Source organism: Podospora pseudoanserina, chromosome 1, assembly GCF_035222485.1.
Source record: "Podospora pseudoanserina strain CBS 124.78 chromosome 1, whole genome shotgun sequence".
NCBI lineage: Eukaryota > Fungi > Ascomycota > Sordariomycetes > Sordariales > Podosporaceae > Podospora > Podospora pseudoanserina.
In genome coordinates this window covers 5870621-5884004 of record NC_085920.1, presented here as the reverse complement: position 1 = coordinate 5884004, position 13384 = coordinate 5870621, and the positions used below count along the sequence as shown (strand labels likewise).

At 52.4% G+C, this 13384-nt stretch overlaps 8 protein-coding genes across 8 annotated transcripts; 2 read left to right on the top strand and 6 right to left on the bottom strand.

Moving 5' to 3' along the window:
- Nucleotides 1–414: 414 nt before the first annotated feature.
- QC764_116730 (uncharacterized protein) lies at nt 415–1711 on the bottom strand (the record flags this gene model as incomplete). The annotated part of the gene is made up of 3 exons (XM_062942926.1): nt 1110–1711; nt 939–1022; nt 415–885 (listed from the first exon to the last, which is right to left on the bottom strand). The coding sequence occupies exons 1-3, from the start codon at nt 1140–1142 to the stop codon at nt 415–417; spliced, it is 588 nt and encodes a 195-aa protein (XP_062805972.1). The 5' UTR covers nt 1143–1711.
- Nucleotides 1712–1754: 43 nt separating this feature from the next.
- On the top strand, nt 1755–3280 carry RPB7 (DNA-directed RNA polymerase II subunit; the record flags this gene model as incomplete). The annotated part of the gene is made up of 4 exons (XM_062942925.1): nt 1755–1842; nt 1902–2784; nt 2855–3024; nt 3109–3280. The coding sequence occupies exons 2-4, from the start codon at nt 2455–2457 to the stop codon at nt 3278–3280; spliced, it is 672 nt and encodes a 223-aa protein (XP_062805971.1). The 5' UTR covers nt 1755–1842; nt 1902–2454.
- A 160-nt stretch (nt 3281–3440) lies between these two features.
- Nucleotides 3441–4537, top strand: QC764_0019770 (uncharacterized protein; the record flags this gene model as incomplete). The annotated part of the gene is made up of 2 exons (XM_062940050.1): nt 3441–3467; nt 3659–4537. The coding sequence occupies 2 exons, from the start codon at nt 3441–3443 to the stop codon at nt 3968–3970; spliced, it is 339 nt and encodes a 112-aa protein (XP_062805969.1). The 3' UTR covers nt 3971–4537.
- On the bottom strand, nt 3775–4416 carry QC764_0019780 (uncharacterized protein; the record flags this gene model as incomplete). Its single annotated transcript, XM_062940051.1, has 1 exon — nt 3775–4416. The coding sequence occupies one exon, from the start codon at nt 4414–4416 to the stop codon at nt 3775–3777; it is 642 nt and encodes a 213-aa protein (XP_062805970.1).
- Nucleotides 4538–5199: 662 nt separating the features above from the next.
- QC764_116705 (uncharacterized protein) lies at nt 5200–6975 on the bottom strand (the record flags this gene model as incomplete). Its single annotated transcript, XM_062942924.1, has 1 exon — nt 5200–6975. The coding sequence occupies one exon, from the start codon at nt 6973–6975 to the stop codon at nt 5200–5202; it is 1776 nt and encodes a 591-aa protein (XP_062805968.1).
- An 836-nt stretch (nt 6976–7811) lies between these two features.
- On the bottom strand, nt 7812–9086 carry QC764_116700 (uncharacterized protein; the record flags this gene model as incomplete). The annotated part of the gene is given in 2 exon segments (XM_062942923.1): nt 7812–7886; nt 7899–9086. The coding sequence occupies 2 exon segments, from the start codon at nt 9084–9086 to the stop codon at nt 7812–7814; spliced, it is 1263 nt and encodes a 420-aa protein (XP_062805967.1).
- Nucleotides 9087–10223: 1137 nt separating this feature from the next.
- QC764_116690 (uncharacterized protein) lies at nt 10224–11044 on the bottom strand (the record flags this gene model as incomplete). Its single annotated transcript, XM_062942922.1, has 2 exons — nt 10224–10537; nt 10591–11044. 2 exons carry the CDS (start codon nt 11042–11044, stop codon nt 10224–10226), a joined length of 768 nt encoding a protein of 255 aa, XP_062805966.1.
- A 1102-nt stretch (nt 11045–12146) lies between these two features.
- On the bottom strand, nt 12147–12547 carry QC764_0019730 (uncharacterized protein; the record flags this gene model as incomplete). Its single annotated transcript, XM_062940049.1, is given in 2 exon segments — nt 12147–12381; nt 12390–12547. Coding segments are annotated over 2 exon segments (393 nt in total).
- Nucleotides 12548–13384: the final 837 nt, after the last annotated feature.

The following is a 13384-nucleotide window of genomic DNA, read 5'->3' as shown; positions in this document are numbered from 1 at the left end:
AAAGACAATGGATTTTTCTAGTCCTCCAGGCCTGTGAAAGCCAGCCGGAGAGGAAGAAATCCCAAGCAATAAAATATACAAATTCCCAAATGCATGTCCATCTTTGCACTCCATGGCGCCTTGGTTGATGATCGATCCAATCTCGCAAAAACAATGAAAAACAACTCGTCCGTTGTCGCGATACTATAAGTTCCTTTGTTAGTATCGCTCCTCTCCTGTATTTTGGCTTCCAATCGACTCGTAGGGCTAGCAAGCTCCTGATTCAGCCTCTTCCCCACAGACCGCGACTCTGTTTTCGGTAATAAGGCCGTGGCTGTTGTGGCCAGCGCATGTAATTTGATTTGCCTCCTCCCATCGCAACCGAAGACACTGTAAAGTGCCTGGCGGCGTGGCTCGAGAGAGCCGGCAAGCCGTTTATTGAGCCTTCTTTGCCTTCTCGGCCTGTTCAGCCTTCCGCGCGCGGAACTTGGCAATCTCAACCGCGACAGCCTTGTCGACACGCTTCTTGAGCTCGGGGCGGTATCCGATCATGAAAAGAAGCTCGAGCCAGACGAACAGGGGAGCGAGGAAGATGGCCTGGAAGAGGTTGTCCAGCAGGGCCGGGGCTCTACCCTCGAACTTGCCGTGGCCGACAAACTGCGCGATCCAGCATACGATATGGATGGCAAGGGCGGTCTGGTTGGCACTCTCCGGGTATTGGATGCGGAGGTAATTTGTGCCTGCCGCGGAGGCGAGGCAGATCAAGGCCAGGGCGCCTCCAGCGACAGGTTCAAGAAGGAGATATAAAGCTCCCCATGTCATGGCTGCGAATGTGCCCAGGTTTGGGGTGAGATAGGGTAGTGAGAGCCATGATGGCAGTGTGAAAAAAGGGCCATAGTTTGATGCCTGCGACAACATGTCAGAAATCATAACTTGACATCATGATGAACTACGCTTACCAATGCGAATGCTGAAAATAAGATCAACGGTACGCATACCATGTGAATGACAATATTCACTTGATTATGGTGATATGCACCATACTACAACCGGCAAAACAATTAGCCTCCCATTCTAGCGACTACCGAAACGAACTGTGTGGTGTTTTCTGGCCAAGGGAATATGCTTACAAAGGTGAGCTGCTTTTCGAGGTCAAGAGACATGGCGGGCTAGAAGTGTCAGATGTAGGTTGGTTAGGTGGTGAAGCCTGAACGTGAAAAGGGGTTGATGAGAATTGCTATGATATTTGATGCCGAAGAATCCTGACTGGAAAAGTCGCGCAATTGGCCAGTCGGTGGGCCAGTTAACTAAAATGGTTGGTAGAGAATAAGATCAGGTGCGGCAAGGTCCAGGACAAATCAGGGCAGAGAAGGCCACGGCGTCCGGACGTGGGACATAGAAGAGGCTTAGTATTTCAGACGGCGATGAGGCGTGGCAGCTGTGCAATGATGATCTGACGACGTTGGCCAATTCGCAGCGCGTTCAAAGTTGTTGGGTACCTCCATGGAGCTGACAGTTGACCTGTGCCTCGGACGGCGCCAAGCGGGGCACTAAAATGCGAGCCAGGGCTGCTTCCTCATGGGGCAGCGACGCTGGCAGCTACAGCGAGATGGGTTGGGCGGGTAAATGCCACATCAGACGGACTCGAATGTTTTGGTCAAGATGCACGTCTGGGAGATCCGTTGGAGGTTTGGGACACACCCGAAAGCCACTGCTTTGAGGAGAATTGGAGGTGCCTAGAGCACAGTCGCTGTGGCATGTGACATCCCGCCTGCCTATGGCTCTCACTCCAGCTTCTACAACCGGCCATGCACATACCCAAGAGATATTAGATTATCATGTATTTAATTCTATCAATCAGACGTATGTTTCCTATTCCCAAAATGCACCAACTACAGAACTTATCTTCATCAAAACGTCAGGCCTGGTGCGCCAAGGCATACGGGAGCTCTCGAAGCGAAAAAGCGGTTCCTGCAGCTCCGACGCACGGACCAATAGCTTAATTCAAGCCGCAAGAGTCCCCCCAAACAATTTTCCGTCAGCGCGGTACTCCCGTCCCCATAAGTGCTGTCCCAACCGCGTACAACGTCAGCCTTGCAACTGCGTTGCGATCGCAGTCGCATTCACTTCCCCGTCGACCTTCGATCTCAGCACCTGAATCTGCCACCCGGCACATCAAAACTGCAGCAACATAATCATTAATTCTTCATTCGTCTTGATCGAAGAGTTGTCTTTGCTAAATTACCAACAAAGAGGCGCCCAAAGGCGCGGCGGTGGAGCCTTCGCTTCGGGCATTGTCCTTGGGACAGCAGACACCCACCAGTCCTTCGAGCGAACAAGATTTGCGCCAACCTGATACTTGCAGACCAATACGAAAAGAGTCGACTGGCTTCAAATAGCTACCTTCGAGATTTCTCAAGCTTCTATATTCCACCTATTCTACCCTAACGCGACAACCGTCACTCGCGCCCAAACATGTTCTTTCTTCACAATCTCGAGCGGCGTGTCCTGCTGCACCCATCCTACTTTGGCAAAAACATGACCGAGCTGGTAACGACGAAGCTGGTCAAGGATGTTGAGGGAACATGCACCGGCGACTACTACATCATCGCAATCATGGATACCTTCGATCTGTCTGAGGGGCGCATTCTCCCCGGCAGCGGCATGGCCGAGTTCACAGTGGGCTACCGCGCGGTCGTGTGGAGGCCGTTCAAGGGCGAAGTTGTCGATGCCATCTGTACTAGTGTTAATCAGCATGGTTTCTTCTCCAACGCCGGCCCTTTGAGCATCTTTGTCTCTACTCACGTAGGCATAACCCGCGCAGCCCCTTTGTGGTCACCTTGATGGGTTACTGACATGAGTGTTGGTTTGATAGTCGATACCGCCTGATATTCAATATGACGCAAACGCCACACCTCCTCAGTTTACCAACCACTCCGATATAGTAATCGAGCCTGGGACGCACGTGCGCATCAAGATCATGGGTTTGCGCACGGGGGTGGGGGAGATGTTTGCCATTGGAAAGATTGACGGTGATTATCTCGGGTATGTTGCGGCGGACTATCATGAACTACCGAGAAGTGATGTGGCTAACCAATTTTTCTCCCTTGAAGATGCTTGCAAGCATAGTCGTGAGATGGTCTGGTGTAGGAAGTGTACCAAGGCGGTCGGGGACAGGATGTGTCTGAGGACAGGCACGGCAGCGTTGGCTACTAAAAAAAAAAATGACTCCGATCGGCACATGGGCAACACGAATGGGGTTGACCAGTCAAGCTCCAGTATCGAGCTTACTAGCACATAACATCACAAAGCTAGCGACAACGGAGGGTTGCTTTGCGAGGCATCACCGAGAATTGGGGTTTCCAGTAGTGGCGAGCAAGTAAATATCAAAGCTGCGAAATCGCCAACGCCGAGGTAGTTGGGTAGAGGGATATGGGGACCTCAAAAGAAACCGGGGCTACATGGTGGTTATTTGCCGTCAAACAATTGTATGTAAGGGTGTCATCTGTTGTAAGTGAACGATGCAGAAGGAAACATAACAACAAGGTCCAGCTCAGCAGCTGAAAGCTTGAGGTCACAACGAAACACAATCTCGATAATTCACACTTCTCGACAAATAACTTGCCATTTGAAATATGGTACATATATGACAACCTTTTTCTGATCTTACAATTCGCAGCCCTTTGCGTTTGCCTCCCTTATTCTTGACTACTCCTCTCCATCCATGTTCCAAGTGTCGACGTGCACCTCCCCTTTCTCGGTGCGAAAGCTCCCATCTCCTCATATCCACCAGATCTATACCTCCTCCTCCTGCCCCGGCAGCTTAATCCTCACCTCGCTAACCCTCAGAACAGTATATTTGTGCTTGCTCCTCACAGTCTTTGTCCTCCTGCACCTCTGCTTCTTCTTGATCTTGAGGCGCATCGGCTCCGCCTCCGTCCCCTCCACCACAGCCCGGCACTCAAACAGGTTCTCGTCTACGTACGGCTGACCTTTCAGAGTAAAATCCCTTGAGCCGATGGCGGTAGCTCGGTTAAGCCGGAGGATGTCCCCGGGGGCGACACCGGGCATCTTGAAGGGGAGGCGGATCTGGTCCCCGGGCGTGACGAGGTAGGCTTGGCCTTGGATGTAGAGCTGGAGGTACTTTTTGCCTGGCTGGTGAGCGAGGAGGGGGAGGAGGGAGAGGGTTTCTGGGGTGGCGGGGGAGGTGGTTCTTGGTGCGCCGCCGCAGCGGGGGATGGGGGAGACGGCGGGGGGTTGGTTTGGTGATGGTGGGGGTTGTTGTGGTTGGGTTTGTTGGGGGAGGGGGTCGATTTGGGAGGGGGTTTGGTGGAGGTGCCGGACGAGGAATGGTCGGAGGAGCTGGGAGGTGGTAGGCCGGGTGGTGGTGGCTGTTGCTCGGAGCTCCAGGAGGGAGCGGAGGAGGGTTCTGCTCATTGTGGGCGGTTGGGAGGGGGATTTGTTTTGGTTTGTGAGGTGAGGTGTTGGGATTGGAAGTGGTGGGACTGGCGAGCGAGTGACCGCGGTGGTGCGCTGGGGGGCGGCGTCGCGGGAGCTGTTGTCGCTGTGGTGGGAAAATTCGGCGATTGAGCAGGTGAGGTCGGAACAGAAATAAAGTGGGGCCAAGCTGGGTGCTGTGGGTAGGGGGTTGTTTACCGCGGTGAGCGAATGTGGGGTTGGTTTTTGCGTGTAAGTGGTTTCGAATGACAGCTAAGAGGTAGGAATCTCTCCCTAAACATTTTTTCAACCTTTCAATGACAATTTGGTACAGGTCTGAATGGTTTTCGGCTCTCTTTTCTATTCCCTACGTGTTGCCCTTTCTAACCCGCTAACCTCAACTCGAGAAGGTCCTGTGAGAGCACCTATATAAGCCCCTTGTTCCAAGAACAATTGCATTGTTCTTCTAATATTTACAAGGGATCTAACTTTCTATCTGACGGTGGCTATAGTATGTAGATACTCAGTCCTACCTACTCTTCTTGCAAGACGCACACACGCTTATACAGACGCACACTCATACAGGCACAGGCTCATAATAGTATGTATCACATCAAAATCACATTGCATATTGGGAATATAAGTTTTGTTAAAAAGAAATATGTTATAAAAAGAGTTGGGACATGTATGTGTTAATTCATGACTGTATATACTTCATTCACTTGAATGAGGTTTCTAAAGACAAAGGATATAATAGGTAACGAATGACGTTAGATGACACACTCACCTTCTCGAAGAAGAGACTCCATCAAGGGCGCCCGCCAGGGGAGACGGAGTCTTCCGACCAGCAAGCAGGGTATTGAGCGACCTCGAGACCTTACCCCTCCTAGTTTTAGTCTTAGGAGGACACTTCGCCAGAACTCTCTTGAACGAGGCCGAGAGGGTGCCAGTGGGTGGCCTTGGCTGCTTGTCAGTATTGGGCCTGATATGATGAGCAGCTGTAGGGTTAGGTCCCTGACGCATAGGGCGGGGCACAGGACTCCTGGGATGGTAGTTACGATCCCTTCTCCAGCCCTCGGGCGGAGGGGGAAGACCAGACGCTTTGGACTCAGCTGAACTTGAGGACGATGAGCTTGGCGAGCCTGAATAGCTCGGCCCTGGCTCGGTTCTTCTGCTGCGGTCTGGCTTGTTAGTAGCATCAAACGTGACGTTGCTCCCAGGGGGAAAGGGAACTTTGGACTCTCTGCCTTTACCTTTAGCTCTGGCTTTGTCAAGAACATGCTGGCAAGGACGGGTGAAACGACCAAAGTACCTACGAATACCAGAACGGTTCTCGGAGCCGGGCACATAGATGCCCAGTCCAATACGCCTTCCGGGGTTTCTATTAGTTTTAGGATTAGTTGGGTTAACAGCTTGCCTGAAGCCTGGGTTAAAAGGCTCCGAGACATCAACGACAGGGCTACGCTGTTGATACCTATTAACAATATCATCAACCGGATCAGTAAGAGCCCGAGAGGGACCAGGACCATAGAAGGGCTGGGACCTATCCACGGCCGGGGAGCCGCGATCAATGAACGCAGCCTGAGCAAAGTGAGAGGGAATGGGAGATACAACCTGAACCGGCCTTTGAGGACCGCGTTGGACGGGAATCTGAGTCTGACGAGTGGCAAAACGAAGAGGAGGGACAGCAGCGCTGCCCCTTTGGACAGGCCGAGGAGGAGGTGTAGGTGTATTGCGGAGCCCCTGCTGCCTCCGAGCTTCAGCGTCAAGGTTCAAGAAGCGACGCTCAGAAAGACGGCCAGGGGGAGGGACAGGCCGTCTGGAAGAAGAAGAAGCAGCAGTCCGCCGAGCACGCTCAGCATCCTCCCTCCTCTTCTTCTCCCTAGCCTCTGTCTCCTCCCTCTCCATCTCCTCGCGCCTCCTCCTCTCATCCCTTTGCCGCGCAGCATTACGCTCCGCGGACCGCTTCCTCTCGACCTCAGCTTGAGCCTGCTCCCTCGCCTCCCTCTCCTGCCTCACTCTCCTCTCCCTGACCTCCCGCTCAGCCCTCTCAGCCCTCTCAGCCCTCGCCCTCTTCTCAAATTCCCTCTTCCTCTCCTCCTCATCCCTTTTCCTGGCCATCTCCTCCCGATAAGCCCTCCTCTCCTGCCGCCTCCTCTCCTCTTCCATCTCCTCCCTCTGCTTCCGAGCAGCCCTCTCCATAGCCTTCTTCTTCTCCTGCTCTCTCCTCTCCCGCTCCCGACGGTCTTGTTCAACCCGGTCACGGAGGATCTCAGCATTCCGCTCATTGCGCCTCATCTCCTCCCTCTGCTCCCTCTCCCGTCGTTCGCGCTTCTCCTGCTTCCGTTTCTCGTAGCAAGAGCCGCAAATCCGGCCCTCGTCATAGCATTCCTCCCTGGTAAGATCACCGCAGTGGGTAAGCTTTTTGTAGCGAGAAAACAACCAAATGGTCTTGTCCTCGTCTTGCTGAAGCTTGGCGAGGCGGCGGCAGGAGGCGATTGAGGATAGGGTACTCGACTTGTGACCACACCCGAGCCTCACAGTGGTTTTGTGGCACATCTTGAGTGATCTGGTGTGGATGTTGTTGTTGTAGTTGGGTAGTGATGTGTGTTGTGTTTGTTACGAGAAGTGTTGATCACAAGCTGCAAATAGTAGTAGTAGTAGTAGTCGTAGTAAACTCTGATCGTTTTTGCTGTTGGTTTTGAATGTCTAGACCAGAAAAGAGAAGAAAGAATTACGAGAGGGGGTGTCCCGTCCTTAAATATTACCTCAAGAAGCCCTTTGTTTGTTCAATGAGATTGTTCCCAAAATAACTTCTAGTCTCTCGTACATACCTTTGTTGGAGAGTCCAGCGAACAGTGTCTTTGTCGCGGACAGGAAACACCTTTGTTGGTCACCGGCCAGGGGCGGTTCCGCGGATTTCCCAGGAAATGGAACACAGCAGGTCTATTTCTAGAACAAGAAATGAGGTCATGAGAAACCCTGGAATTGCAATGATTTCCTACCAAAAGGGTATACGTAAACTTTCTGCCAAGCAGAAAAACCTCAAGGTTAAACGAACGCTGTACTGAGAGTCCTATCCACTGCCCGTCCCGTCATGGACCCCGTCCCGTCATGGACCCCGTCCCGTCATGGACCCCGTTCCCTCCTGACCATCTTGCCACCCAACTGTATGTGGGCGGCATCATCATACCTGACCAGATAGGCTTCCTGAATAAACACACAGGGCCCACCCTGCAATAATTCAAAAGCCCGTTCATACCTCCATCGCTACCCTGTATATTCCTTGAATTGCACCCCCCCTGCAGCTCCCTGCTTAACCCAAGCACAAGAAAAGAAAGGACCCCTACGCTAAGCCAATGTCTGAACGCCTGTGTATATACATCTGTCCCTCTCTAAACTGAGCATGGAACCGCACTTCTAACCACCTCCAGGATCAACTGTTCTCTAGGTTCAACAGGGAAAACCTCCTCTTCCTCTACCTCTTCCTCTTCTATCTCTCCCTCCTCTTCAGAACTCACATCCTCGCCCTCAATATCCACCTCCTCGTATTCAACCCCTTCTCCCTCCCACTGCTCACTCTCATTTTCTATCACAGCATCCCCCTCATCGTCCTTTGGTTCCTCAACCGGCTTAGGAAAGGCACTCATGACAGTCTGATGAAGCCCATGCAAAACAACAAACGGATCATCATCATCATCATCCTCCCACCCCCCTTCCCTCATCCCCTCCTTATCCGCCCACTCCCCCTCCCCCTCTCCCTCCGCCTCCTCATGATCCCGCTCCTTAAGCCCCATCTCATAAGCATGCAAATCCCTCAACACCCCTTCCACCTTGCCAGCAATATACCTCCCAAGCCCGCTCCCCCTCGCCCTAGGCGGCAAAGAAGGTGGCCCATTCCCCTCAATCACTTCCCCCTCCTTTGGATGTAAAAAACCCCAAAGCGCCGCGCTCCCCTCCCGTAAAATAGTCTCCTTGAACGCCACCATCCTCTCCAACCCCTCCGGATCAGAACTCATCAACTCCCCCATCTCCTCCGCATACGCCATCCCCCCCAACGCCGCCAAATGCGTCAACAGCGCCAGATCCAACGGTTCCAACCCTTTAATAAACCCCTGCCTCGTTCGGTGAATCGCCTTTTGCACTACGTACGGATCCACAGCCGACAGCTCCCTCGCCATGGCCGGTATCTTGACGAGCAGCGCCAAATCACAGATATGATCCGCCAGGCAGCAAGCCCGTTTGAACAGGTCGACCAGTTGGGTAAACTGTTGCCGTGACAGCGCCGCAAAAGAAGGGACGCGGAACATGGCTGATATCAAGGGGGTTGGGGGGACGGTGGAAATGTTGAACATGGTTTCGGTGCGGGTGTGGCGGCGTTCGAGTTCGGCTGCTACTTGGAAGGACCAAGGTGGCAGGATTTGGCGGGTGGAGGAGCTGTGGGAGGATAGGACTGACCCGAGGGGAGGTTGGAGGAGTGGGTTTGGGATAGCGGTGGTGATTTTGGACTTGATAATCGAGTGTTCGTATGCGTTGATCAGGCCGTTGAGGTGCTTGTTTGTGCTGGCTAACGCGAGCAAGGTTGGGAGGTCGGTTTGCTCTGCAATGAGGAGGGTTATGTCGGCGTTGATGAGCGACGTTGTCGTTGTTGTGGCAGAGTTGGTGGTCATGATGGTGTCGGGGTGGAGGGTGGAGATCCCTTCGGCTGATATGGCCTTAACCGTATATGTGTGTGTTGTATGTAATTTTGGGTGGTTATTCAAGTGTATGCCAGCGACAGTTTGGATAGGTGTGGTGTAGCTATTCCGGTAGTGCCAGGACGGCTGGTAAGAAGATATTAACCCTGTAACAAAAGCTGCTAATAAGGAGAAACCAAGCCGGTGATCGTTTGATAGAGTCAAGAAGAAGTTGAGCGGCAATGGGAGAAGAGAAAAGATGCAGGAATAAATGGATGATGATAAATTGACGGGAGGAGAGGGTGGTTGTGGGGGAGAGAACCTCGACGGCAGTATCTATGCACCTTGATGGCCGTGACGAAGAAGGAGCCAGCAAGGTGCGCGGGTCTTGGCATCAAGAACCAGGTGCCCAAGCTAGCCTGGCAGACGGTTCCCCCGATTGCCGCAGTTTCACCCAAGACGTGCCTACTATATCCAGATGAGATGAGAATCTAGGTAGGCTTGTCGGCTGGTAGCGGCTGCGAGACGATGTCGTGAGCATATCATGAGAAGACGTGACGGGGTGGTGTGCCCGATTGCTGGTTGAGATAGGGACAAAGCATGGTCATCCGGAATCACAAAGGAATGTCGGAAACTCGGTGTGTATCTGAAAGAATAATGCCTCCATTACTCCGTACTTCAAGGTAGGTATCCTTCAGGCAGTGCTGCAAGTCCAACCCCGCCAAAACATCTTCTTCTTCCCACATGCTGCGGTGTACCTTGAGAGATAACACCGGGGAGCTTCTGTCAGATGTCTTTGCAGCAACATCTGAGTCTTGTGCCGGTCAGTGAACTAAAACGTTCTCCAGTGAACTATTATACAGAGACTTGGTTCAAACAAAGGGCCGCTCCGAGCAGCCCGCCCCTGAAATGGTATAAGTTTCTTCGCTGTCAATATGCCCCAAAACGCCAATAATGCAAGTCCATATGTTTGTTGCTTTAAATCCAAGAAAATGAAGCGCCCATGGCGGTATAAGACACATGGTTGATATCGAGGGAGGGGGTGTTGAGTTTGCATGTGGCTCTATCGCCTCGAGCGGCTGCATGATAAGGTATGGTGTGTCTTCATGGTGAAATCTGCCCTCTCCTCTCTTATGACGACTTCTCGGAGAACCTCTTCGACACCTCGACCCGCTTGCCGCCCAACCCCTTGATCTTGGCAACTAACTTGTTATCATTGTCGAGTGCAGCAACGTCGTCGCCGCCACCGATGCTTTTGCCGTAAATCATGATATTTGGTACTGTGGTTCGTTTGGTTATGATTGCCAACCTGTCCTGGATTTTGCGGCCCAGAGGATGAAGGTCGAGCTCGACCACATATGGCGCCGGTTCAATGACATATTTCTCGAGAAGAATGCCCTTGGCACGCTTAGAGTACGGGCAGTACGACTTGGAGAAGATGATGACTACAAAGCACATGAGCAACTACGGTGGCAACGAAGAGAGAAAAGAAACCAACCTGGAGACTTCCTCAATATCAAGTCAAGCTCAACTTCAACTTGGTGCTCCTCGGGCGTCTCTTCCACTTCTAGATCCCCGTCCTCTTCCTCCTTGTGACCACCTGCCGCACTTCCAACACCAATGACCTTCTTGGGGTCGTCGGGCTTGTTGGGTGCCTTTGCGTTGGCATTTTCCTTTGCCTTCTGTTCTGCTTGCTTCAACCGAGCAGCCATCTCCTTGGCCATGATGGCGTCGTCCTCGTCAATGTCGCCGTCGGCATCGTGGTCGTGCGCTGGTATCACTTGCTGCGAGCCGCCTCGTTCCCTCTCCAACCCATTCATCGTCTTGTGGTAGAAGTCCTTGATCGCGCCCGTCTCTCGTGAATGGCGGGCCTGCGAAGTGAAGAAGAGGAGCACCACGACGGCGGCGAGGACGATGTAGAGAAGGGCCCGGAGGCGCCGTTGGGATGGCATGATGAGTGGTCGACAATTCTTTGTGGACCAAGTGTAGCCGTTGTCGGTGGTGGTGTTGGCGACTTGACTTGCTTTAAAGTGTGGTCGGATGTTGTTGCCGTGAGATCGATCAGCTCGTAACCAATCTGCCAAAATCGAATTATCGAATGGCTAAGATTACGGCATGTGCTCGGAAGGTTTGGCGCAGCGGGGAGGGGAAGCCCAATCGCATGGGAGAATATTCATCGGCGAGGGAGTTCAACGTCTATGGCGACGGCACAGAGAGCAAGCATCCGAGGCAAAGGTGCTACGAGCTTCTGCCGCATGTCAAATGGTCAGCGAATGCGGCGACAAGAGGGGAGGATCTCCTCCTGTCCATTTCGCGACAAAACGCGGATAGCTGCATCCCAAAGTGGCTAGGCGACCGTTGGACAACCGGATCCAATTCTCTATCCACAGTGCTACAAAGACTCGGGCAACCACCATTTTGAATGCCCCTTGCCGATTCTTTGTGCGACAGATCCTCAAGTCTTTACGAACTCTTGATCTCAAGATTGGCTCTGGCGATATTAAACCTCAGCAACATGCTATTTTAATCCATCTTCCAGAGCTGTTCCCTACAAGCACCGTGCGAAGCCCAGCTTCTTGGTCTCCACTCTGGCACCTGCAGGGACCGGTTTTGGAGGGGCTCTCGGCATTTGCTTGTCCAGACTGACATCTGACGCTCTGAGGGAAGCAAATGCGAAGAAATGAGCGAGAGCAAGGAAATTGAAAGGTACAAGAGAGTTGTACAGGAAGGTCAAAGACGTCAACGGTATTCCTGGACTACTGTAGAGCCTTTTTCGAGTATTTGTTTGCTGCTTTCATGCCCATCATGATGTCAGCAATGAATCGAGGGGAACTATGTGACAACCCCTCATTTTCGAGTGTTGATACAGCCAACGGCTCTTCAAGATATCGCCAGCCACCACAACAGCCACTGGAAAGTCTCCCGCAGCCACGACCAGCCAGTGAATCTGTTTGTCACGCTTTTCGAGTGAATTGCTTGGGATGCTTGACATGAACATGCTCTCGTGGAGTGGGGCAGCAAAACCTTCAGTGGTCTGTGCGAGCACATGCGAATTCACAGAATTTGCAGGCGTGCACTGGCCACCCCACCACCAGTATATATTCTCGACCTGTCTGCCAAAATTTCAATCTTCTTTTTCTTTTTTTCCTCATGTCGACAATACTTCAGAGAATCATTTCTATAGTAGTCGTCCTCTTTTGTGTTCCCTAAAGGAGCCACAGATCCCACCCGGGTTGATGAACGATATCCTCGGTGCCCAACAGTGAGAAGCCTTTTACTCTCGATCTGCCTGCAAAGGTGGCGGCTGTGGCCTTGCGCTGCAACTGTATAGAGAGTGGCGATGATCTGTACCCTGATTTCTTGAGGTCTTGCCTTTGGGCGCTCAAGCGGGGTGGGTATCGATGGAAGTCTGACCGGCTGTTATCCCTCTTTCTTTTCATTGCAATCTTGAGCATACTGCTGCTTGGGATGTGAGGAAGAAAATGTCACACCAACCCCTGCGTTTCGCAAAACTTCAATTTTCATGATTTGGCTTCAAACTCTAGCGTATCACTCACGTCTTACCGCCCCTTGTTCTTTAGCGGCAACGGGCATTGAAGAAGATAGCGTGGTATCAGTCTAGTCGTTGACTGCAGTGTGATTCATGGGGTATGCAGATGCAATCCAACCCGGATACGGCTCCCGGTCTCTGCGTAGGATGATGCAACGAGAGATAGAGGCGGTCACGACCTCTTTTGGGGCCAGGTCATGATTAACTGCACACCATACTGCACCCCACGTTCCAATCGGCTCTCCCGCCTGAGAGATGATGTTCTGCATCGCCGAAAACTCTACGAAGCCTCTGACCCGATATCTCTCCAGAACCGGTTCGGATGCCTCCCTGCCATATCTCCCTCTTTGATTCCAGCCCTCGCCAGCGCTCCCCATTCGCCATCACGACACATAGCCCTCGCAGGGGGGAAGAGTGGTGTGGGTGTGAGAGAACCGTCGACGTAATGAAACCTGGGCAGCAACCAGCCAACCACGACGTGCAGATATGCCCGGATTTCGGCAGTGCCCTGAACTGGGAAACGATCAAAGGAGAGAGAGAGAGAGAGAGACTGAACTTGAAACGGAACATGCTAACAACCAACAAACAAGCAGGAACAGGGTGGGGAAGCGAGAGAGCGAGACAAGAACCATACGGCTTAGAAATCGGGTTATCAGATTCGGGCCCAAAACTTTGTGATACCCGCCAACTCAGCCCTTTCTTTTACCAAGGAAAAGTGTTGGACGAATATGTAGGCGACAAA